This window comes from Acartia tonsa, chromosome 8 (genome assembly GCF_053477335.1).
Source record: "Acartia tonsa isolate MP-2025a chromosome 8, ASM5347733v1, whole genome shotgun sequence".
Taxonomy (NCBI): Eukaryota; Metazoa; Arthropoda; class Copepoda; order Calanoida; family Acartiidae; genus Acartia; species Acartia tonsa.
The window spans coordinates 31,405,152-31,431,640 of record NC_137267.1 but is presented as its reverse complement, the minus strand read 5'-3'; the positions used below and the strand labels follow the sequence as shown (position 1 = coordinate 31,431,640).

General features: G+C 32.6%; 3 protein-coding genes across 4 annotated transcripts; all 3 read right to left on the bottom strand.

Annotated features, from left to right (window-relative positions):
* Positions 1-587: 587 nt before the first annotated feature.
* LOC145326703 (uncharacterized) lies at positions 588-4,613 on the bottom strand. 2 transcript variants are annotated; one of them, XR_013881935.1, is made up of 7 exons: positions 4,403-4,578; positions 4,082-4,200; positions 2,834-3,623; positions 2,425-2,484; positions 2,139-2,182; positions 1,224-1,344; positions 588-688 (listed from the first exon to the last, which is right to left on the bottom strand). XR_013881935.1 is itself a non-coding variant. In XM_080170070.1 (3 exons), the coding sequence occupies exons 1-3, from the start codon at positions 4,563-4,565 to the stop codon at positions 3,579-3,581; spliced, it is 327 nt and encodes a 108-aa protein (XP_080026196.1). In that variant the 5' UTR covers positions 4,566-4,613; the 3' UTR covers positions 2,929-3,578. The 2 variants fall into 2 exon arrangements, 1 of the variants encoding a protein (XP_080026196.1); XM_080170070.1 differs by lacking the exons at positions 588-688; positions 1,224-1,344; positions 2,139-2,182; positions 2,425-2,484 and having other exon boundaries at positions 2,929-3,623; positions 4,403-4,613.
* Positions 4,574-5,978, bottom strand: LOC145326702 (PAT complex subunit Asterix). Its single transcript, XM_080170069.1, has 3 exons — positions 5,811-5,978; positions 5,427-5,573; positions 4,574-5,036 (listed from the first exon to the last, which is right to left on the bottom strand). The coding sequence occupies exons 1-3, from the start codon at positions 5,916-5,918 to the stop codon at positions 4,947-4,949; spliced, it is 345 nt and encodes a 114-aa protein (XP_080026195.1). The 5' UTR covers positions 5,919-5,978; the 3' UTR covers positions 4,574-4,946.
* On the bottom strand, positions 5,941-26,283 carry Pif1 (Pif1 DNA helicase). The gene is made up of 15 exons (XM_080170064.1): positions 25,810-26,283; positions 24,704-24,891; positions 24,428-24,507; positions 24,019-24,141; positions 23,775-23,865; positions 23,079-23,158; positions 22,700-22,788; positions 12,485-12,828; positions 12,002-12,110; positions 9,456-9,577; positions 8,888-8,983; positions 8,351-8,448; positions 7,949-8,102; positions 6,977-7,080; positions 5,941-6,608 (listed from the first exon to the last, which is right to left on the bottom strand). The coding sequence occupies exons 1-15, from the start codon at positions 25,964-25,966 to the stop codon at positions 6,527-6,529; spliced, it is 1,917 nt and encodes a 638-aa protein (XP_080026190.1). The 5' UTR covers positions 25,967-26,283; the 3' UTR covers positions 5,941-6,526.
* Between the last annotated feature and the right edge of the window lie 206 nt (positions 26,284-26,489).

Here is a 26,489-nt window from a genome sequence, read left to right as displayed (position 1 = left end):
GCACTGAAACGGAAGGACAAACGGACATTAACATTTGTAAAGTGTCTGAAACTGAATAATCAGAATATAAAAGAATCGAATGAGTCGAAGCAAAATTGTAAGTAAATTTGTTGAAACACTGCTTGATACAGGATAATGTTTATGGACATACTTACATTTTTAGGACTTATAGAGTTGCTTCGTTTATACTATTGTTCTTTGTTGTCTCAGGAATCAATATACAAAAAATCAGATCAAACGGAAAATTAGATCACATAAAAATTTGTTTTTAAAAAAGTAGAAAAATCAACATGTTTAAAATGGACGTACGGACATTCTGGTAATGATTATAGAGTTGCTACGCTTTCTAACTCGTACCTAACTACTACAGGAATCATCATGCAAAGTTTGAAATCGATAGGTCAATTCTAACCTGCCTAAATTAACGAATAAAAGCTATCTATCTCGGACGGACGGACCGACCCTAATTATAGAAAAGCTTCGCTTTTAAAAAGAACACAATGTTAAGGGCAGAAGAAAGAAATATAAAACAAAAGGGACATGTATCTTAACCTAACTATTTAAATATCATTAATCTAAATAATCTATTCCTCAAGCGGTCTGTAGTATAGATGAACAGTTTGTGAACCAGCTGCCATAGACAGTAGCGAAGCTGATAAAAATCTCACGTAGGTGAAAACAGAAACCCCTAAATAAAAATCATATAACATTAACATATGAATAGTTTGTGAACCAGCTGCTAAAGACAGTAGCGCAGCCGACAAAAATCTCACGTAGAAATATATATAAAAACAATATATCATAAATAGGTATGTGAATAGTTTGTGAACCAGCTGCCATAGACAGTAGCGCAGCCGACAAAAATCTCACGTAGGTGAAAACAGAAACTCCCAAATATGAAAAAAATAATATATCATTAATATGTGAACAGTTTGTGAACCAGCTGCCATAGACAGTAGCGCAGCCGACAAAAATCTCACGCAATCCTAAGTTAGGTTAGGAAAAAAGAGCGACCGGCGTTAGAAATAAGTTTATTTTCAGGAGTGGGGGAAAAGGTGGGGTAACAGTTTTCCAAGAGTTAACGAAAGATTCAAAATTTATTACAGTTTCACCATCGGTTTAAAAATTGTTATTCTGTGTGAGAATGTTTTTTTTGCCATTTAATGTTCCCAAACAGGAAGGAAATATTACCAACTATTAACCTATCCCTGAACAATACTGACCTGCAGGCATGTGTACTGTGTACAGATAGACAGGCTTCTGGATAATTGAGGTGTAGATTTACTGATTATTTTGAGTTCGCCTGAGATTCTACAGACTCTTGCAGTTCTTGCAGATTTTGAACTAAAATGAATCTTACTTGAACGCTTAAGGAATTTTTTTTTTTTACAAAAAAACCTCTTAAAATTGTGTGTCAAAGTCATTCGATTTAGGGAAATACATTTTATGAAAAAAGGGGGAGGTAGAAAGTGCTAAAATTCCGTAAAAGTGTGAGTTCTAAGGCTTAAAGTAGAACGATAATATTCACTAAATATGTGTATTCCGTATTGAATAGAACCATAGACAAATTTTATTTTATATATTTGTATTTATTGAATATTAGCGTTCTACTACTGTTTTTAAGTCTTAAAACTCACACCTTTACGGAATTTTAGCACAACCTACCTCCTCTTTGTAAAAAATATGAGTATAGTAAATATTTAGGTAAATTTTTTTGATTGAAAATTATTTATGTAAATCAGAAAAGATAAGAATGATAAGACTCTAGGGGGCTAGGTGTCGCTCGGGTACTAGACCTCTTCTCCACGCACCTTGAATCATACTCCGCTTATGATTGCAGTGTAAAGCGTCCATTCACCCATCAGACAACCAACTCTCTGAGATGCACGACCTTTGTCTGAGAAGTCCCAACTGTGCATGGTAACGAGTTGCGCCTGTTTTGGGCCAAGGCATTCCCCCCACTCTAACTATTTACGTCGCGCATCTGACATAGTAGCAGTGGGAACAATTTTTAACGTCTTTAGTTATGACGCGGTGTCGGACCGAGATTCGAACCTATCACCTTCCCGACGACGAGCTGATGCGCTACATGTTGAGCCACGGTCGCAGGGTTAATATGTAAATCAGAAACAACTTACGTTGACGTTTCTTGTAAGTCTTGTAGAAGTTTGTTTCACCGACTATTATTAATAGTTTTTATTCAAAATACACCTAATATGAGCAAAAAAAATGTTTACATTTCTATTGCTAATAAGAAAAACATTCAACGCCATTTTTTGTTAAATGTTTTTCTTCAAAAATATGAAATGTTTTTTTTTCTACCATTACTCCATATAAAAAGAATCGGGTTTGCTTCCGCTGAACTTATACCTAATAATCTTAGTTTTTTTGGGGTAAAATTGAAAAATGTAAAAACTATTTCCTGTCCAGTTGATCATAGAAAACTCGAGGGCACCGCCAAATACAAAGAAAAATGGCAGAAATCTAAAAAATGTACAAATCTGTAATATTCGAAAAATAACCATTTGACTCAGTAATTTTAGAATTAAAGTTGGCGGACGATGTAATTAAATGGACCTCAGACCGTCAAAGAGGAAGACGTGGGGGGGGGGGGAGGGGGCTAAAAATGACGTGAACTATTTGGCATACTTCTTTTTACCAAATTTTATTTACCCCCGTCTCCCACCCTTTAGGGTAATTAAATTTTTACACTACCCTAAACAAAAAGCCGAGACGTTCTTGAATAACTTTATTTTAGCTTAGTAAGACGTTAGGAGGCAATTCACTGAAATAGTTAATTATAACTAGGTAATAAATCTACTAAATAAAAAACCTGTAAACTCCAAAAGTTTGTTTGCCAGGAACAGAATCTAGCAGACGAGTTAAAAATGATTTTTGAAATTTGTTACGCCCCATGCCATTGCATAATTCTGAAATCATATCACAATACTTTAATAGCTACCTATGCAAAATATATTACAATTCTTAAATCAAAAATATGTGAATAGCCTTTTGTTATAATAGGAAAATATATGTTAGTCAAAACAATTATTGATTACCAGAGGTGGGGTACGTTACTTTACATATGATATCGTAAACACATATTTGGAACCTTTTTAGGATACCATATACGATTAAACAATCATATTTGAGAGATCGAATAAAGTATACCTAAACTTTATGTTATCTCTTTTAGTGTCTAATCCCTTAATTTTAAGAAGCAAAATTCAAAATAAATACAACTTACAAAAATCAGGTACAAGCACAGAAATTAATTTAAAATGTTCATAAATTATCATAGTTTTATATTAATTAAATTATAAAAGGGTAGCTTAACGAAAGGTATAGGTATAACATTTGTAAAATGAAAATCGAAAGAAACTTCAGGTTCAGGTTTACCTCATGTTGCATTTTTTTATTATTACAAAGTAAAACATAATAATTCCTGTAAATGGAACATTGATGTACTAATGTAAAAAAATCATTAACATTAAAATAAATCCCCATCGTGGAACTATCCCTTTCAATAACAATTAGTATACAAATGCATTGCAAAATTTAGTTTTGGATTATTGACGTTATTGTGTCTTTTGTTTTCCGCCATTGCTTTCTCTCTTCTCAATCTAAAATAAATAATAGATTGGCGGTTTCTCTTAAAGTGATGCCTAGGCGAGCACAGAAAACCTCGGCCTACTTATCTAAAATCATAGGAAAAAAATAGGGGACGGGGTAATTTAATTTCTGCTTGTTTTTATACTTTAGGTCAGGTTGGATTAGGTTATATTTTAGTGAAGTGTAGCCCCGTAGTTATTGGCTTATGCACGGTTATAGCCCCGCGGGCGCGCAGAAATTTGGCTTATTTTTTTTTAAATAAGAGGAGGGGAGGTTTCTGTGCTTGCTAGGTGCTAAGAACTTTGAGAGAAAGCACCCATTCAATTTATATAACTTAAATTTTTATGAAATAAGGCAGGCAATCTTGTTAGTATTGCAACAACTAAAAAGTATAGAAAAACTGTGACAGTCAATTATGAGACGATATTTAATGACGTATTTGTGGTTGCAGAACTAATAATAACCTTACCTGATAAGCTCTATACACATAAATAACAATGATTATATTAACAGTGATCATAGCTGCTAATACAGGACCAACAATTGTGTAGATTTCATCATATTGGTTGGTTATTAAATAATCTCGAACTAAAATATATTTATATTTCTTAAAATAGTTTTAAAAGAAGAATAGCTAGGTATATTCACAAAATAATAGTGAGTCTCAAAAAATAAATAAAATATGTTTAGATATCTTATTCCTATGAACTGGACTTCTAAAGTAAAAAAAAAGCTTTTTTAAAATTTCTTTAGAAACATTTAAGATAAAAATCATATTAATAATTCTAACCAAAATAAAATATTCCAATAGGCAATGTGAACATAACAAAGCTAAACATAGCCAAGGTTAACAGGGCATCATTTGAATGCTCCTCATCTGGGGGTGAAGATGGGTTAAAGAAAGGTCTTATTGGTTTCTTTAAACTTGGCATCTGATGATCTGTGTCTGCCATTTTAATTATCTGTAATACAAAAGTTTACACTATTATTACGTAACTTAGTCTTCAATGCAAAGAGTATACATTATTTTGCTCTAAATGCGAAGAGTACATAATAATGTAAACTGTAATAATACAAAGAGATCAATTTATTATTCCCTAAATCAAAAATTCCTAAAACACAATTACAACAAAATCAATAATTTAACAACACAATAAAATAATCAGTTAGTTGAGAGTAACCATTTTTCCCTAAATGTAAATTTTAACAACTGAAATTAAAATCAAGACAAAAACACAATTAATTTACTATTTAAAAATGGTACAAAATTTCTGGGATCGTGTTTTATTAGAAGACCAATCTTGTACAAAACATTGCTGATTCATTAGTTAGTTCTAGGAAGAGAAGGGTAGAGGCATGGGCGAGGGGTTCTGCAGATAGGACATGACCACAGCTGAGATGCTCAACATAAAGCTCGACATGATCTGGGTAAGGTGTACAGTTTTATTGTCTAGGTATTCTTTAAATTAATTTAGAAGATTTTTTTTTCTTGGATATTTTTAAATTGTTTTTTTTTGGCAAACAAATACCCAATCTTCATTATAAGGAAAAATTATCATTCCCCTTCTTTCAGTTAATTATAATAGTTAACCCCTTTGCGAGCAATTCATTTCAATATATTTTCTTATAAGAACTTTAATGAAAGGATTTGTTTTTTTAGTTTTAATAAATGTCTCAAGCGTATTAACATAGCCTATCTAAAGAGTAGATTCACTTCTAAGGGCGATATAAATTACAAGAAAAAAAAATATTTTAAATAATGGAAATAATTTTTCTAAAAATGCATAGAAAATGAAATGAAACTGTGAACACGCCTGCTTAGTGTCATCCGTGTATTTAGTATTTGCAAATGATACACAGGAGCAGAAGACGGCCACCCAGGAGCACCACTTGATCCTCAGCATCAGGGCGCACATAGAGAAGATCATCCCCAACACGTTCATGTAGTCGGGGGTCAGGTCCTGTAATAAATGTTCTGCAATGGACAAACTAAAGATCGCGTAAAGAAATCTCTTGGAAATACTCTGGAGAAATATAAAAAAAAAAGTTTTCTAAGGTACAAAGATCACTTGCTCTCGTTATTACATGATTCCCTTTAAGATGTACCATAAATGATGAAAATATTTGAAAACTAAGTTGTACGTACAAAAAGTCAAATTAAGTTATAGAGTAGCTTCGCTACTAGAAACAAAACGTACCTCTCCGGGAACGTCTTTACGTTCGCCGCTGGCATTTACAACCGCCGTCGGCGCCACGTACCGCTGAATACGGTCAGGACGGCGGGGATCATTAATATTGTTGGACATTTTGATTTTAAAGAAAAGAAAATCTGCAATTGTTCGTTACATATCTTAATCAATTATCCTAATGAAAAATAAATAAGCTAACATAAGTCAACTTTTTACACCAAAACAATCATTGTAAAATATTATCCAATTTGTTGATTTGCTAAAAAAAATACATTTTCTATATAAAAAAAATTTCAGGTACATCAAATATTTTAAATATTTAGATCATAGAATAGGTAAGCAAAGATTGTCAATCAGGTACTTTATAAAAATCACAATACAATACAATGATTACGAAGTAAAAAAAACAATAATTAAGCAACAGTCAATGGTAAACAATACAACTAAATTCATACAAAGTTACAGAACATAAAAAAAAGTAGTTCTTAACACGTGGAGGAAGTTTTGCCTAAATTAATCTAAATTAATTTCTCCTCACAAATACGAGCCTTTACGGATTAAATTTGTGGGGGGAATAAGGGAGTGTGTGTTGCATAACTTAAGCGTAACTTTCCTCTTTCCCCCCGTTCTATCAATATTGCAGTTGAGTTTTCAACAATAAGTTTTTCATAAACATTTCTATAATTTGAATGAAGATAAAAGGATAATTATATGTAAATGTGAATCTATTCTACATTTCTCTCTTGTCCGGGTAGAGCTTCACATTTGAGATTCTGGTAGAATTTAATAACCTTTGCGTCAGCCCTGTTTTCATTTATTAGAGTTAACTATGTGAAATTTTAAAAAAAGCAAACAAAAAAAGGATAAATTTGCATATTAAGAAACGCAGCAATGATAAAAAGGCATTTTTGTAGGGGTGTACATTCTGCATGGGATTCCCTGCTAAAGGGGGCGGGAGGGATAAAAAAAATTTAGGTAGGGGGGAAAACTCGAAAAATTATGGGTGAGGTAAAAAAAAAATGAAAGATGTGAAAGAATTTTGATAGTGCGCTGTGTTAATGGGTTATATGTGAGAATAAAATGTGCATAGGTACCTACTTGTAAGTAAAAGAGTAAAAATTACTGACAAAGTAAAAATAATAAGACAAAACAACAAAGTTATCTCTACATTCCTGACACAACCAGGCTTGAAATCCAGAATTCTTAGAGATTCCAGTGACTTAGCTCGACTCAGGGCTACATAGGCTTGACCACATTCAAATACACGAGATAATGATACCTAAAATTAATGTATATTAATAGACAAATATATGAATAATATACCAAAGTAACAGGCTGTCTGTATGTTTGTGTGTCTATACCGGAGGATCTCGCTAACCGCTAAACCGATCGGGTTCTCCTTAACAGGGAAGCTTCTCATAGGTCCCGGGAAGGTTTATAACTATTTTCTTGGGGGAGGGGGGGGGACACCCCCCCCCAAAAAAAAAACGAAAACTGCCCCCCCGAAAGAAAAAAAAATTTCGCCCCCCCAACCCAAATTTTTTTACTTTTCCTTTTAAAATCTAAAATAAGAAATTGGGTTATTAAATTCGACTCTCTGCTCCTCAAGTGCCCCTAGAGGCCTCTAGGGGGCGTAGACGCTAGTGAATAATATAGAAAGTGTGACAAATAATAAATTAACCAAACAGAAAGCCATAATTATCTAAAAAAAACGTCTAGTTTTGATTAATGTTTAATAACTATTAAAAACTTTTAAATCTTATGCATCTGAGCAAAAATCTCTATAAATCTTACAAAAATCCCCATCGTTGGCTCCACCCCTAAATTCTTTGGTAAATATTCTATTATATAATAAATGGGATAATAATAGGGTTTGCAGATAAACTGAAGTATTATCTTCCTTAGGTATACTTATTTCTAAAAATATCTTTGATTGACTATAATAATTGAGGGAGGGGAGGGTTGAGGAGGTTGTAGGTTGTTCTTACCTCAACACAATCCAGAGTCATGCCTTGAGACTTGTGAATTGAGAAAGCCCATGCCAACTACAGGGGTAAATATTATATCCTGACTACTTTTTGGGTAAAGATTGTAAGAAAGGGTTAGAGGTTAATTTAAGCCTCAATACACAAATTCAATGTCCTCACCTCAACACAGTCAAGAGTCATGCCTTGAGACTTATGAATGGAGAAAGCCCATGCTAACTTAAGAGGTAACTGTGTCCTGACTAGAGTTGTACCCACTCCAGATTTCACCTGCCATTTCTCCAGCTTTACTTCCTCCTTACGGCCGCTGATAAATCTAAATAAGAATTTTATAGAAAAATATTTTTGCAGACTTGACTTAGGGTTTGGTGCTCTAATGTAGAGATCTCGGAATACAAGAGCAAAAATTTTAATCAAAGGAGGGAGTTTACAATAGACTGAAAAATTATTGTTAAAAACACGATCTCTCATTATTAGGCTTAAAAACTTTTGGTAAGAAGAGATAATTTTGTTTATCATCATTGTAGATAAATATCAATCTGTCGTCCATTAAGATCCAATTACCTAACAATGGGAAAGCCTTCTTGACTGAAGCTTTCTACAGCGCCTCTAGCACCGTTCACAAGTCCACGCTGAACATTTAGATTTTTCAGCAACATAACCTTAAAAAATATTTTTTAAACGCCAAAATAAAATATTCGGTGTCTCTGGGATAGAGTAAATACTCTGTAAATAGAATATAATATTACCTAAATGAAAGATACACGCAAACTTGAAAGGTAGGTATGTATACTTGGCACTTTGTTGATTTTGAACTAGTACAACTATAGGCCTCTTGGGGTACTTGGGAGTAAGGGGGGGTTGGGGTTGGGCACTTCAATTATAGTTTTATAAAAAAAAAGTTTTTTTTAGGGGGGAGTCATATTTTTCTAGGCGCGATTTCTCTTGGGCGGAAGGAGATATCCTCCCCAAAAATAGTCATAAACCTTCCATAGACCTGCAAGAATCTTTTCTGTAAAGCAGAATCATATCGAAAAGGCTGTTTTCAGAGAGACACAAATACAGACAGACATCCTGTTACTATTATATAAAAATAATCACCTGTGCCCCAACTCTAAGCCTGAGAATATCATCCACAGGTGTACAAGTATTTAGAAATCTTGTCATATTCGAATCTGAATCTTGAGCTCGGTACACCTAAATTAATATTTAAAAATGTTAAAATCGTCCAATGCATTTTAAACTTTGCTGTAAGATTTTAAACGTGTACAATTTTAAAAACATAGCGTTTCTTCATTCGTATAGTTTTGTTAACACCAACGTTTTACATTATAGAATTGTCTCTTAAATGGTATGTAGGTATGGTCTTTCTCAATAACAGTATAGAAGCAGATAAACATTAATTGTTTATCAGACTTCCCTCCTAATATTATGTGGTTTCCCTCAAAGTGACTAGTCTAACACAGAAACCCCTCTCCCCATATATTAGCTCAGAATATGTTAGGTTATAATAGATAAAGGCTCCGAGTCCGCAGAGTATAAGAAGAAAAAAACTACTATCCACCCTTATTTTGAATTTATTTCTAATGGTTATAGGGAGGGGGGTAGTCAATGCTCGACAACCACTTTGAAAGAAGCACCTAATGTTCTGTTTCATGAATAAATTCACCTTTTCTTCTCCCTGACATTTATGAAGCTCCTTAGTATTGATCATATTAACATCATCAGAGTGGGTGCACAGCTTGGTTGGCAAGATTCCCAGGTCTTTGAAATTGTTCTTCTTCGTTTCTGTATCATAACATATATTTGTTATTTATGGCGATAAATAGGACTTTGGATGAGAGGGGCGTTTATTTATTATCTGTTGTCTTATCTCTAGTATATACAAAGTTTTAAGAAGCAAGCTTTTGTATACAGGGCGACCACTCCAAAACAAAAAAAATATAGTATTTTTATAGTATATTTTTTTAATCCATATAGTATATATAGTATATTTTTTAAAACTCATATAGTATGATATATTATCGGACTTAGAATTATTAAGTAATACATAGTATATACATCATCAATTCAAAGCATATCTGTTATCAAAGCAATTTCACATATAAGGGGATTACTCTGTGATTATTAGGCTAGGTATTAATGTGAGACTATAGGTTATTTAGGATAAAAGTTTACTTTTAATTAGCATTTCACATATATTTAATTATTTTTTGGAAAGGTCTTAGGTTCAGGCGCTGCAGGCTATCTGGAAGGTGGTTTCTGGACAAATAAATAATTCAAATTTCTGTTTGAAGAGTTAGAGATCAACTTATAAAACAAAATATGCATCTTTTTGGATGTTATTAACATAAAGGAAAAAAAATTAAAATAGGTCTCTAAGTTCTGGTCTTTTATTCCTCCAGGTCCACTCTGGACAGGTTAGATATTTTTTTATTTGAAGAGTTAGAGGCCAACTAATAAAACAAAATATGCATCTTTTTTAATGCTATTAACATTTCTAAAGAAAAAATTTAAATCAGCCTCCAAGTTCTGGTCCTGTAGGCCTTCATGTCCACTCTGGACAGGTAAAAAATTCAAATTTCTTATTTGAAGAGTTAGAGGTCAACATATAAAAAAGAATATTCATCTTTTTGGATTAACATAACATAACTGAAGAAAAAAATTAAAATCGACCTCTAAGTTCTGGTCCTGCAGACTCTGGACAGGTAAAAAATCAAACTTCCCTCAATTGAACAGTTAATGGTATATTAGTTAAACAAAATAAGCTTATATTTGGAGGTTCTTTATATATAAGGAGGAAAAAATAAAATTGGCCTTCAGGTTTAGGAGCTGCAGGCCTCCAGGTGGACTCTGTACACGCATAAAATAAAAATTTTAAATTTAAGGAGGTTTATTAAACAACATAAGCATCTTTATAGATGCTATTTATTAATTAAAGATTGTATCATACCAAAATACTAAAATATCCTCTAGTAGTACATCCTTATATGAAATACAATTATACAGGTGTTTAAGTAACTTTCAGGTTCCAGGTATGATCCTGCAGGTCTCCAGAAATCTTTAAAAGGCTCCTGTTGCCGCAATTTTTGACTAAGAGACTTCAAATTTTAAACTTAAGCTTTTCTGACATGTCTACATAGCGTATTAAGATTTCATAAAGTACGCCGTTTTCCTGCCGACCGCCGACTGCGGCGGCTGACAGCTGCCAAGTACAGCTGAGGCCGCTGAAATTTATATTTTGATATTTCTAATGTAAAATTTACATAAAGATAAACATTTTCTGGAAAAAAATTGTTCTTCTAGCTTCAAAAATAACAGCCGTTTGAAATTTTTAGGTAAAAAAAGACCTAAAAACAAAGGTTGTTAAATAAAAGGGTGAAGGAAGCGAAAATTGACTTAGACTTATACAAGGTCGGATATTCATTATCAAACAGGGGACTTGCACTAACAAATTTAGCCCTCTAGCTCTAACAGAAACTGAGATAATAAGGGGGGGCGTTGAACGCCCCCCCCCCCCCCCCCCCCGACCGACAAAGGTGCGGCAAGGGGCCCGACTGTAAAGGGTTAAGAGACGTTGTCACAAAACTGACAATATTCGTTTTTTGTTATATAAATGAAATATTATATAGTATATATAGTAAATTTTGGTCAAGTAAAGGTAATAATATATAGTATATATAGTAAATTTTGGTCATATAGTATGATATAGTATCCAAATTCATCCTATATAGTATAAATAGTATATATAGTATGCAGTGGTCGCCCTGTGTATAACTATCATTAACTAGTGTAAATCCTTGTCATTACCTTGTTTCTGGATGAATTTAGCTTGCTAATATGGACCTCATTCATTGGTCTGTCGTTTAGAAGGAGGGGAGGAAGTTGGGTAAAGGGGGTGGATAGGTAGAATCGTTATTTTAGCCAGCTGCGAGCTTACTTTTAAATCTGGTGCAACATCCAAGTATTAATATATCAATAATGTTAACCAATTCAATTCATATACACTGAACTACGCACAATGCCTTAGATAATTTGGCTAAACTTTGCTAATATTGCCATAAAGTTTTCTACATTATTAATCTTTATTAGTTAGGTATTTTTTATTGCATAAGACTTCGTAGTTTGTAATTGATGCGTTAAATATGGCTTCTAATGTCCTAGTTATCTTATTCACATAATTATTTTATAATAATATCAACAAACATGTTCCTGCTAATATTTGTGTCTCCATATCTCCACACTGTCCCAGCCTCAGCTTGTTCAATATTGACACCAAGTTTTCATCTGATTGTCTCTTCACCTCGGTTAACTCAATGTTCACCTATATAGTATATTTTCTTTCTTAATAACAATAACAAAATTCGTTAAAGTAAGATTTCTACATATAAACTTATATACTTAGCTGAAATAGATTTGTTTAAATAATAATGTCATATCTTATCTTTTTTAAATACTTCAATTAAATAGGTATTTATTTATCACCAAAAAGATTTTTCTTGTTATTGCTTTACTAATTATGAACATAACTTATGTTGGTGTTTTATGTCTATCTAAAGTTTTTTTTTAATGGAGTAAGGGGAAATAGTAAGGGATTACTCTTTCTTCTACAATTTAATCACATGTAAAATAGTAAAGATGGTGAAAATCCCCCCCTTCCCCACACTCTCTAAAAAAATATTAATTAAAAGTATCAACCTGAACACATCTCTGCCATGCACTAGTCTCAAAAGCAAACCTTCTCTCCTCATCCCCCTTGGTGACCGGCGGCAGCTGCAGAAAATCGCCGGTTAAAATGAGTTGGATACCGCCGAAAGGCTTATCACTTCCCTTGATTGCTCTTGCAACGGCTTCCAGCTTTTTGAAATAATTTCCATCAATCATAGATATTTCATCAATGATAAGATGTTTACATTTCCTCCACTGTGCGCTGACGGTTTTTCTCGCGGCTAGTTCCACACACTTGGCGGTGGGGGCAGTGCCGTGGCCTATTCCAGCAAACGTGTGCAGGGTAGTTCCTCCAATTTGAAAAGCGGCTACACCTAAGAACATAAAAAAGTAAAGGAACATTAGGTAAATAGTGTATTCACTCATAGTGCCTATTTAGCACTGAATCTCCCCTTAATTCTAAAATAATTCAAATTTGAGGGAGGGAAGGTTAGGTTTTGTAAGATTTAGGAATAAAGGTAGTAAGACAAGAGAGGTAATGTCTGATTAAGCCAATAGGAGAATCCCATCGGTACCTACATTAAATCTCATAGGTTAAAATTGTGTACACATTTCATTACAAACGCATGCTTTTTTTCATTTCATAAATAGATATAAGTCAGCTGTAAACAATATTAGTACAAAGCTTTACTGAATCAAACTTACTTGCTCAAAAATTTCGTCATAAATGAGAAAGCTTCAAACAGAGGTGGATTCTTTAAAAAAAATTAGCTGGTGGGGCAAAATTATTTTTTGTGAAAATTCCTCAAAAATCGCATAAAAAATCTACAAAAATTAAATAAAATCATAAAAGGGGTATAAACATATGATTTTGTTTTAATTTTTAAGCTTTTGGATGATTTTTCACAAAAATAATTTTGCCTCACCATCGAGTAGCGAGTCTATTTTTTAAAGAATCCACCTCAGCTTGAGTCGAAAGTAAACAATAATATATCGTCTCCTTTTAAGATTTGACGAAAAATCGGGTCAGAAGCGTAATCTAAATATTATATAGTATGTCTATTGATTTAGGGTTAATCTTATAACACATTCAATCTCCTTGTAGGCATGGGGGAGTAGCTTATAAACTTGAAATTGACGGTACTACGTCAAACCCTAGATACGTCAAACAGTAGATGCGACAAACGCTAGACAGACAAACAGTAGACAGACAAACCCTAGACACGACATACGCTAGATACGACAAACACTAGAATGCGACAAACGCTAGAATATGACAAACACTAGATTTTTTCTAAAGGCGACAAACAATAGATACGACAAACGCTAGAATTTATCCTATTATGTAAAGTAATACGCTTTTTTTGTCTGTAGCGATGGATCTCACTAACCGCTAAACCGATATGGTTCTCATTTACAGTGAAGCTTCATATGTGTCCAGGGAAGGTTTCAACTAATTTTGTGGAGGGTATCTACCCACCCCCCAAAAAAATATTTTTTTTTCTTTTTAAAACTTAAAAAGAAAATGAAAATGCCTGTAGTAGGGGTTTGTAGAGGGGTGACAACACCTCCATTTAAAATTTGAATTAATATTCCCTGCATTCCCCTATTTTTCCCGAATATGTCCCCAGATGAATCGCTGCACTGATTTAAAGACAAGGACAATATCATATGTAAGTAGTGCAGCAACATTAAAGCAAAATTTTTTTCTCTTGTAATAAACAAGTATTGTAAGTATGAATCTAAAAAGAAAAATTTCATTACAATTGAAATTATTTTATATTTATTAGATTTATTTGATTAAACCCACGGCCTCGGTGAAATAGATTTTTGTAAAACATTTCAGTCAAGCAACGGAATGTCATAATTATAGATGTACAGACATACACTTACTACTAAATAGCTGCGCTGTTGAAAAAGTGTTGTAAGGCGAGGTCATAAATGGTCAAATAATTAATGCTCATAAAATATTGCTCATCCTAAGTCCGCCCATTTTTATCTCCCTTTGATGTTTAAACAAAGCAACTGTAAAAAAAACTTTATACAAACATGTAATTGAAAAAAATTATATTTAAATTACTAAAATTCTTTATCTCTTTAATTATATTAGACTTAATTTAATATATATATCTTATAACTGAAAAAGACTTTAAATACAAAAAAATAACACATGCTGGTTTAGTTTTAACTGTATTGCAAAATCACCTTTTCATTGCTATATCACATTTTCTGCAGGGAAGGGACAATGATAGAAGAGCGAGAGGAGACAATGGGCTGTTTAGTAAACTAGTGCCCAAAGTTTTATAAGAACGTTTTCTTAATCGTTGGCTAAACAACTTTTGTTACTTTAATGAATTATGATTGGTTGGTTTAATAAGTTGAGTGTTCAAACGTTTCAACCACTAATTTTTGCTACAGGGGATGTACATAGATTTTTACGGCAATTATCTTATCCAGTTAGATCCCTGTATTAATAGAAATATAAATTTAGTATTAATGAACGAAAAAATTTATAAATATTTTTAAAGTTTATATTCTAGCGTATGTCGCTTCTAGTGTTTGTCGCACTTTACAAATTCTACTGTTTGTCGCGAAATGGCAAATTCTACTGTTTGTCGTAGTCTAGTGTTTGACGTATCTATCGTTTGTCTGTCTAGCGTTTGACGTATCTACTGTTTGTCTGTCTAGCGTTTGTCGCATCTACTGTTTGACGTATCTAGGGTTTGACGTAGTACCGAAATTGGTACTACGTCAAACCCTAGATACGTCAAACAGTAGATGCGACAAACGCTAGACAGACAAACAGTAGACAGACAAACCCTAGACACGACATACGCTAGATACGACAAACACTAGAATGCGACAAACGCTAGAATATGACAAACACTAGATTTTTTCTAAAGGCGACAAACAATAGATACGACAAACGCTAGAATTTATCCTATTATGTAAAGTAATACGCTTTTTTTGTCTGTAGCGATGGATCTCACTAACCGCTAAACCGATATGGTTCTCATTTACAGTGAAGCTTCATATGTGTCCAGGGAAGGTTTCAACTAATTTTGTGGAGGGTATCTACCCACCCCCCAAAAAAATATTTTTTTTTCTTTTTAAAACTTAAAAAGAAAATGAAAATGCCTGTAGTAGGGGTTTGTAGAGGGGTGACAACACCTCCATTTAAATTTGAATTAATATTCCCTGCATTCCCCTATTTTTCCCGAATATGTCCCCAGATGAATCGCTGCACTGATTTAAAGACAAGGACAATATCATATGTAAGTAGTGCAGCAACATTAAAGCAAAATTTTTTTCTCTTGTAATAAACAAGTATTGTAAGTATGAATCTAAAAAGAAAAATTTCATTACAATTGAAATTATTTTATATTTATTAGATTTATTTGATTAAACCCACGGCCTCGGTGAAATAGATTTTTGTAAAACATTTCAGTCAAGCAACGGAATGTCATAATTATAGATGTACAGACATACACTTACTACTAAATAGCTGCGCTGTTGAAAAAGTGTTGTAAGGCGAGGTCATAAATGGTCAAATAATTAATGCTCATAAAATATTGCTCATCCTAAGTCCGCCCATTTTTATCTCCCTTTGATGTTTAAACAAAGCAACTGTAAAAAAAACTTTATACAAACATGTAATTGAAAAAAATTATATTTAAATTACTAAAATTCTTTATCTCTTTAATTATATTAGACTTAATTTAATATATATATCTTATAACTGAAAAAGACTTTAAAGGACGCCTGCAAGAAATAACACGCTTTAACTGCTAAAAGACTGCCACAAGAAGACCTAGTACCCCAAATTTAAAGCCTTCAGCTTCAATAACAAAAAAGTTCTAGGCATTTCAAAATAGCATTTTATGTACAATGGAATTTTTGAAAGATTTCCAATGCTCATAAAAGAAAAAACAATATTAAATTACGTCGCCTAGACACAAAATTATAACCTTATCTTTGTCAGAAACTTAGATTGCCTGTAACTGATTACATTTTTACAATAAAAACACCACATTTTATAGTCAAAATCTATGAAAAAAAATCAATTTAGATAGCATTTTAAAACGAAAATCATAGCGGAAACAAAGGGGTAAACTAATACAAGCTTAGCTGTGATTGGTTGTTAAGCTGATTCAGCCTTCTGATTGGCTACAGTACATTCGGTACAACGCAAGTAGAACTTAATTTTTTTTAATGATTTTGACTATAAAAAGTGGTATTTCTATTGTAAAAATATAATTAGTTACTGGAAACCTAAATTTATGACAAAAATAAGCTTATAAGTTTGTTTATAGGCCACGTAGTTTAATTTCAAAGTTTTCAACATGAGCATTGCAATTCTTTCAAAATTTTTATGTACAAAAAATGTCATTTTAAAATGCCTAGAACTTTTTTGTTATAGAAGCTAAAGGCTTCAAATTTGGGGTATTTGGTCTACTTGTGGCAGTCTTTCAGCAGTTAAAGCGTGGTATTTATTGCAGGCTTCCTTTAAATACAAAAAAATAACACATGCTGGTTTAGTTTTAACTGTATTGCAAAATCACCTTTTCATTGCTATATCACATTTTCTGCAGGGAAGGGACAATGATAGAAGAGCGAGAGGAGACAATGGGCTGTTTAGTAAACTAGTGCCCAAAGTTTTATAAGAACGTTTTCTTAATCGTTGGCTAAACAACTTTTGTTACTTTAATGAATTATGATTGGTTGGTTTAATAAGTTGAGTGTTCAAACGTTTCAACCACTAATTTTTGCTACAGGGGATGTACATAGATTTTTACGGCAATTATCTTATCCAGTTAGATCCCTGTATTAATAGAAATATAAATTTAGTATTAATGAACGAAAAAATTTATAAATATTTTTAAAGTTTATATTCTAGCGTATGTCGCTTCTAGTGTTTGTCGCACTTTACAAATTCTACTGTTTGTCGCGAAATGGCAAATTCTACTGTTTGTCGTAGTCTAGTGTTTGACGTATCTATCGTTTGTCTGTCTAGCGTTTGACGTATCTACTGTTTGTCTGTCTAGCGTTTGTCGCATCTACTGTTTGACGTATCTAGGGTTTGACGTAGTACCGAAATTGGTACTACGTCAAACCCTAGATACGTCAAACAGTAGATGCGACAAACGCTAGACAGACAAACAGTAGACAGACAAACCCTAGACACGACATACGCTAGATACGACAAACACTAGAATGCGACAAACGCTAGAATATGACAAACACTAGATTTTTTCTAAAGGCGACAAACAATAGATACGACAAACGCTAGAATTTATCCTATTATGTAAAGTAATACGCTTTTTTTGTCTGTAGCGATGGATCTCACTAACCGCTAAACCGATATGGTTCTCATTTACAGTGAAGCTTCATATGTGTCCAGGGAAGGTTTCAACTAATTTTGTGGAGGGTATCTACCCACCCCCCAAAAAAATATTTTTTTTTCTTTTTAAAACTTAAAAAGAAAATGAAAATGCCTGTAGTAGGGGTTTGTAGAGGGGTGACAACACCTCCATTTAAATTTGAATTAATATTCCCTGCATTCCCCTATTTTTCCCGAATATGTCCCCAGATGAATCGCTGCACTGATTTAAAGACAAGGACAATATCATATGTAAGTAGTGCAGCAACATTAAAGCAAAATTTTTTTCTCTTGTAATAAACAAGTATTGTAAGTATGAATCTAAAAAGAAAAATTTCATTACAATTGAAATTATTTTATATTTATTAGATTTATTTGATTAAACCCACGGCCTCGGTGAAATAGATTTTTGTAAAACATTTCAGTCAAGCAACGGAATGTCATAATTATAGATGTACAGACATACACTTACTACTAAATAGCTGCGCTGTTGAAAAAGTGTTGTAAGGCGAGGTCATAAATGGTCAAATAATTAATGCTCATAAAATATTGCTCATCCTAAGTCCGCCCATTTTTATCTCCCTTTGATGTTTAAACAAAGCAACTGTAAAAAAAACTTTATACAAACATGTAATTGAAAAAAATTATATTTAAATTACTAAAATTCTTTATCTCTTTAATTATATTAGACTTAATTTAATATATATATCTTATAACTGAAAAAGACTTTAAATACAAAAAAATAACACATGCTGGTTTAGTTTTAACTGTATTGCAAAATCACCTTTTCATTGCTATATCACATTTTCTGCAGGGAAGGGACAATGATAGAAGAGCGAGAGGAGACAATGGGCTGTTTAGTAAACTAGTGCCCAAAGTTTTATAAGAACGTTTTCTTAATCGTTGGCTAAACAACTTTTGTTACTTTAATGAATTATGATTGGTTGGTTTAATAAGTTGAGTGTTCAAACGTTTCAACCACTAATTTTTGCTACAGGGGATGTACATAGATTTTTACGGCAATTATCTTATCCAGTTAGATCCCTGTATTAATAGAAATATAAATTTAGTATTAATGAACGAAAAAATTTATAAATATTTTTAAAGTTTATATTCTAGCGTATGTCGCTTCTAGTGTTTGTCGCACTTTACAAATTCTACTGTTTGTCGCGAAATGGCAAATTCTACTGTTTGTCGTAGTCTAGTGTTTGACGTATCTATCGTTTGTCTGTCTAGCGTTTGACGTATCTACTGTTTGTCTGTCTAGCGTTTGTCGCATCTACTGTTTGACGTATCTAGGGTTTGACGTAGTACCGAAATTGGTACTACGTCAAACCCTAGATACGTCAAACAGTAGATGCGACAAACGCTAGACAGACAAACAGTAGACAGACAAACCCTAGACACGACATACGCTAGATACGACAAACACTAGAATGCGACAAACGCTAGAATATGACAAACACTAGATTTTTTCTTAAGGCGACAAACAATAGATACGACAAACGCTAGAATTTATCCTATTATGTAAAGTAATACGCTTTTTTTGTCTGTAGCGATGGATCTCACTAACCGCTAAACCGATATGGTTCTCATTTACAGTGAAGCTTCATATGTGTCCAGGGAAGGTTTCAACTAATTTTGTGGAGGGTATCTACCCACCCCCCAAAAAAATATTTTTTTTTCTTTTTAAAACTTAAAAAGAAAATGAAAATGCCTGTAGTAGGGGTTTGTAGAGGGGTGACAACACCTCCATTTAAATTTGAATTAATATTCCCTGCATTCCCCTATTTTTCCCGAATATGTCCCCAGATGAATCGCTGCACTGATTTAAAGACAAGGACAATATCATATGTAAGTAGTGCAGCAACATTAAAGCAAAATTTTTTTCTCTTGTAATAAACAAGTATTGTAAGTATGAATCTAAAAAGAAAAATTTCATTACAATTGAAATTATTTTATATTTATTAGATTTATTTGATTAAACCCACGGCCTCGGTGAAATAGATTTTTGTAAAACATTTCAGTCAAGCAACGGAATGTCATAATTATAGATGTACAGACATACACTTACTACTAAATAGCTGCGCTGTTGAAAAAGTGTTGTAAGGCGAGGTCATAAATGGTCAAATAATTAATGCTCATAAAATATTGCTCATCCTAAGTCCGCCCATTTTTATCTCCCTTTGATGTTTAAACAAAGCAACTGTAAAAAAAACTTTATACAAACATGTAATTGAAAAAAATTATATTTAAATTACTAAAATTCTTTATCTCTTTAATTATATTAGACTTAATTTAATATATATATCTTATAACTGAAAAAGACTTTAAATACAAAAAAATAACACATGCTGGTTTAGTTTTAACTGTATTGCAAAATCACCTTTTCATTGCTATATCACATTTTCTGCAGGGAAGGGACAATGATAGAAGAGCGAGAGGAGACAATGGGCTGTTTAGTAAACTAGTGCCCAAAGTTTTATAAGAACGTTTTCTTAATCGTTGGCTAAACAACTTTTGTTACTTTAATGAATTATGATTGGTTGGTTTAATAAGTTGAGTGTTCAAACGTTTCAACCACTAATTTTTGCTACAGGGGATGTACATAGATTTTTACGGCAATTATCTTATCCAGTTAGATCCCTGTATTAATAGAAATATAAATTTAGTATTAATGAACGAAAAAATTTATAAATATTTTTAAAGTTTATATTCTAGCGTATGTCGCTTCTAGTGTTTGTCGCACTTTACAAATTCTACTGTTTGTCGCGAAATGGCAAATTCTACTGTTTGTCGTAGTCTAGTGTTTGACGTATCTATCGTTTGTCTGTCTAGCGTTTGACGTATCTACTGTTTGTCTGTCTAGCGTTTGTCGCATCTACTGTTTGACGTATCTAGGGTTTGACGTAGTACCGAAATTGGTACTACGTCAAACCCTAGATACGTCAAACAGTAGATGCGACAAACGCTAGACAGACAAACAGTAGACAGACAAACCCTAGACACGACATACGCTAGATACGACAAACACTAGAATGCGACAAACGCTAGAATATGACAAACACTAGATTTTTTCTAAAGGCGACAAACAATAGATACGACAAACGCTAGAATTTATCCTATTATGTAAAGTAATACGCTTTTTTTGTCTGTAGCGATGGATCTCACTAACCGCTAAACCGATATGGTTCTCATTTACAGTGAAGCTTCATATGTGTCCAGGGAAGGTTTCAACTAATTTTGTGGAGGGTATCTACCCACCCCCCAAAAAAATATTTTTTTTTCTTTTTAAAACTTAAAAAGAAAATGAAAATGCCTGTAGTAGGGGTTTGTAGAGGGGTGACAACACCTCCATTTAAAGAGGACTATCCACGTACGAGAGCACATGATTCTAAGTACCTTCCAGCATTGATCCTAAGTATTTTCTTTCAGAATATAATAGGTCAACATATATTATTAATATATTGTAGAGAAAATTTATGTTTCACCATGTTTTTTTAGGTATTTTAATTGATTTTGAAAACTTTTATGAAGCTAATTCTTTTAATGAAATGGATATTTGAGGATACATATGCGAATATTCGTGTTATATAGATTTTAAATTAATCCATATTAGCATTAATTTAAACATACATATGAGATATATTAAATGTGCTTTTGACTTTTTTTAATTTTTATCATTTGACAACATGGACAATTAAAGACACCCCGAACTCAACAAAACGTTTGATAGAACTTTAACGAAAAATGGTGGACATTTTTTTACTTTTCTTCAACTTGAAGTGGTGAAACATAAATTTTCTCGTCAATATATTAATTATTGATAGTGACCTATTATATTCTGAAAGAAAATACTCAGGATCAATGCTGGAAGGTACTTAGAATCACCTGCTCTTGTTCGTGGATAGTCCTCTTTGAATTAATATTCCCTGCATTCCCCTATTTTTCCCGAATATGTCCCCAGATGAATCGCTGCACTGATTTAAAGACAAGGACAATATCATATGTAAGTAGTGCAGCAACATTAAAGCAAAATTTTTTTCTCTTGTAATAAACAAGTATTGTAAGTATGAATCTAAAAAGAAAAATTTCATTACAATTGAAATTATTTTATATTTATTAGATTTATTTGATTAAACCCACGGCCTCGGTGAAATAGATTTTTGTAAAACATTTCAGTCAAGCAACGGAATGTCATAATTATAGATGTACAGACATACACTTACTACTAAATAGCTGCGCTGTTGAAAAAGTGTTGTAAGGCGAGGTCATAAATGGTCAAATAATTAATGCTCATAAAATATTGCTCATCCTAAGTCCGCCCATTTTTATCTCCCTTTGATGTTTAAACAAAGCAACTGTAAAAAAAACTTTATACAAACATGTAATTGAAAAAAATTATATTTAAATTACTAAAATTCTTTATCTCTTTAATTATATTAGACTTAATTTAATATATATATCTTATAACTGAAAAAGACTTTAAATACAAAAAAATAACACATGCTGGTTTAGTTTTAACTGTATTGCAAAATCACCTTTTCATTGCTATATCACATTTTCTGCAGGGAAGGGACAATGATAGAAGAGCGAGAGGAGACAATGGGCTGTTTAGTAAACTAGTGCCCAAAGTTTTATAAGAACGTTTTCTTAATCGTTGGCTAAACAACTTTTGTTACTTTAATGAATTATGATTGGTTGGTTTAATAACAAATACAAATGTACCTTAGGTTAAATTCCACAATCCACACCTAGGTAGGTATACAATTGAAAATAACACATGAGATTTTAAAAAAAATATACACGTATCCGCGGTCAAATTTCTTTTTAAAGATACAGAAAAAATAATAATGTACACAAACCTGTACTAGCCGTGATAAAAGTGTGCTCTGGTGGTAGGACACCAATAATTTTGTTGATGAGAAAACTTTTCCCAGTACCAGCGCCTCCTACCATTAAGTTAATACTTGCATTACATGTCCGCCCGCCCAAGTTTTAAATCACATTAGTTACTTACCCAAAAACCGAAATATTCAGTTATCATTTCTCTTGGAAGGATGAAGGTATCCTCCCCAAAAATAGTTATAAACCTTGTCTGAAACTATAGGAATCTCTACCGTAAAGGAGAATCATATCGGTTCAGAGGTTAGCGAAATCATTCGCTTAACATACAGACATCCTGTTACTTTTAGATAAGGATAATCGTTCTTTTAAGAACATTAAAATTGCAAGTATATTCCTGTAAAGAAAACATTTCTGCCTCCTCTAACCATATCCAGAACATATTTTTGTTCTCGTGTCATCATTTTAGCCTTTTCTTCCTAAATAAAATACCTAATATACCTTAGGTAGGTAAAAATGTTTGTCACAAATATTGTACAATTTTGCATTGCTTTCCAAATAAAGATTAGGTAGGTACATAAATATATAAAAGGGAAAGGAAACATTAGAGCTTTCCCATAAAAAGAAAAACGAGCACTGAAACCTTCTTATTTTTAAAATAGTTTGAAAATATGGGGGAAAGTATTTTTTTTCTATGTATCTTTATAAAATAACCTATACTTTTTAAAATATGTATCTGATTTTATTATAAATAACTATATGAAATATGGTTAATTTTGTGCAGGTTGACAAGGATTAGATGTGATTTAATCGAAAAATATTCCTACAATTCAATTGAGCTGTGTGTTTATCCTTGGATAGTCTCTTTTCAACAACAGTGCCGTGTATTATTCTATATATTTATAATCCCAGTGGGTGGGACTGGGGACCTATGCCAGCAGTACCCAAACTTTAAGTATAACCTAAAGTAGATAAATAGAAACGAAAAAATATCCCCTATCCTTCCTTATTTTAATTTATCTCAAAATAAGAGTGGAGGGGTTTCTGTGCTCGACTAAAAGCGTTGAGGGACAACGCCAAAATATTTAGACTAACCTGTAAAGCCCTTCTTGCTTTGAGTAACTGGCGTTTTGGTGTATTATCCTCCCACTTTCTTCCAGGAGTTCCAAAGTTCTCTTTGTTTAATCTAAACAAGTTAAAACCTACAAATTTCCCTGGACCGATAGGAGTTCTCTAAATCTAAATTAAAGCCCGAGTATGGTTTTAGGTCATTTTTCTACTCCATAATAACAACTGCTTTGTCATTTTCTGTAAATTGAAAATTGAAACTCTACCTAACCTTTTTCTTTTCAATGAGCCAGGCCTTGAAGCCAGCGGCGAATCAACCTTTGGCGTGTATCCTCTGGCCTTCAGCAACCCCTGGCCTCCAGCCTCAGACATCTGCATCTTTTTTATATCCCTACATGACAATATTAGGTTCACTTTACTGTTGCATCTACAGGGGATAGAGATATCTCATCAAGAAACAACTATTTTAGCCATTTGATTTCTATTCAGAGAGAATAGGTATCTCATCAAGCAATAACTATTTTAGGCAATTTATTTTTCTCCAGAAATATTACCTAGACCTAATACCTACCTACACAATTTTGCAACATGAACAAAATATAATAATATTTTTGATCGAGGAAAATCTAAAACTACCATAAAAAATAATTAAAAAATCCAAAATAAAATGAACATTCCTAGAGGTGACTGGGCTGATCTCTTCGATAGAGTTACCCTTTTCAGATAACAACTTGGCACGTGTTGTAAGCTTAGGTTTGTCCTGAAAATAGCAATGGTTAGAATTAGAAAAGTAGAAAAAGAACACAACAGTTTTACATTCTTCCAAGTTGTATCATTTTTTGAAGGTTGTTTTGGTTTCTACTTCAAAAAATGAAAAGAAAAACTGTACCTAACGGACAAGACAATTTTATTAGTTGTTCTCGAAAAAAATCTGGGAAAATATTTCAACTACAAACCTTATTTCCAGCCATTTTAGCAGCCAGAGTCTTGACAAATATAGTCAGCTCATTTCTGGGCGCGTTGGAAATCATCAACTTGACCTTGGATTCCTTAAAGTCCATGGTCAACTTTCCTTCTTTAACAAACTTTCTGTGTATTGTAAGGTCGCCATCTTGGAGCAATATGTTTCTGGTTTTCTTTACACCTTTTTTCATTTGTTTTTGTTAATACAATATCTATGATTTTACAAAACAAAAGAAAGATGGTTTAAGGGTAGTAGTTAACTTCTTTTAGTTTATTTTGAATGCAGTAGGTAATATTTGTTTACTTGATTTTAAAGAAATATTTGCGTTTTAGTAAATCAAATATCTTAAAATGGAGAAGATATTAAGGATTGAAAGGACAATCATAAAATTTCAACGAATCTGGAGCTGCCAAAAGGCATAAACATTTATTTATCTTCCTGATTGTATTATCTCCTAAGTCTGTATGCCTACAAAACATAGTTAGGCTAAAATAAGTGAGTCGTTGTCAAATTGTTGATTTATATTTATTAGGTTGACAATCCGCCGAATTTTGTGTCTTTTTATAAATAAATAAATCTAACCCCTACAGTAGCTGTGTATACAGCGGCTATTTTCTAACCCTTATTTAACCTAACCTAACCTAAAATAAGCGTGAAAAGCTACTATGAAAATAAAACACAAAAAAACTTTGGATGCTACCCACCATTTTACTTGTAGCTAAGAGACAATAAAATACCCTTGGTTTTCGTCTGCCACATTTTAAAATTTATTTTTGAGTGCTACAAAAGTAAAGTCACAAAAATTAACAAGAATCCGCAATTTTATGGATTCGGATTCTGGGTCTAAAAATTGGGCGGATTGCCAACCCTAGTTTTAATATTAAGTTTAACTGGTGTTAATATTTCAAATTAGATTGTAAAGGTGGCGTCAATGTAAATACCTGTTCATATGTACCTAGTGTTTTTCAACTCTTTCAGTCGTTACAGTATTTTTGTCAAAACACTAGGTAAGTGTTATAAGAAATCAAAATGATTCACTGGTTTAATTGAAACTTTGTCGCTTATTATACTTAATTTAGAACCGTATTGTATTAGCACCTTTATCTACAACAGCAACGTTAAGAACAATTTCTGAAAACTCATTTCTATTCAAAGAAAGCATTGCCTTCTTATAGATTTCTTTCTTCTGTGTTTGTGTGGATGTAAATGTTTCAAATGAGCAACAGCAGTCTAAAATGGGTACTTTAACAGACATTTTGATATTATATTTAACTTTTTATCTACATAGAGCCTGAAATTTAGTAATGTTATATAGTATTTTAAGTTAATAGTAACAGAATTTTTTTATATAAATTTTGTGCATTGTGTGTTAATGAGTATTATTATATGTAGATTACAAAATTACAAATACAGTAAATTCAATTGTCCTAGATTTTAGCTAAATGGTATTCAGCATTTAATCTTGTAACAAAAATAGCCAAGAGGGAGATTATTAAAACCTAATAATCATGAAATGTAGGACCCTAAGAAACAACATTAAAGTAAAATGTCAAAGAGATCTATATCGTATTCTTACACCCCCCCACCCCCCAAAAAAATACTATTAACCTTCATTTGTTTCGATTGTTCTACTTCTAGAAAGCTATACATAATTGTTACTTTTTTAGAGATGTTTCCAAGTTATTTCATACCTTGATTACGAGGTAGTAAAACCTCTCATTAAACCCTCCTTTTAAGCATTAACAGTTTAAGTATTAGCGTTAATTGTCTCAAGACAA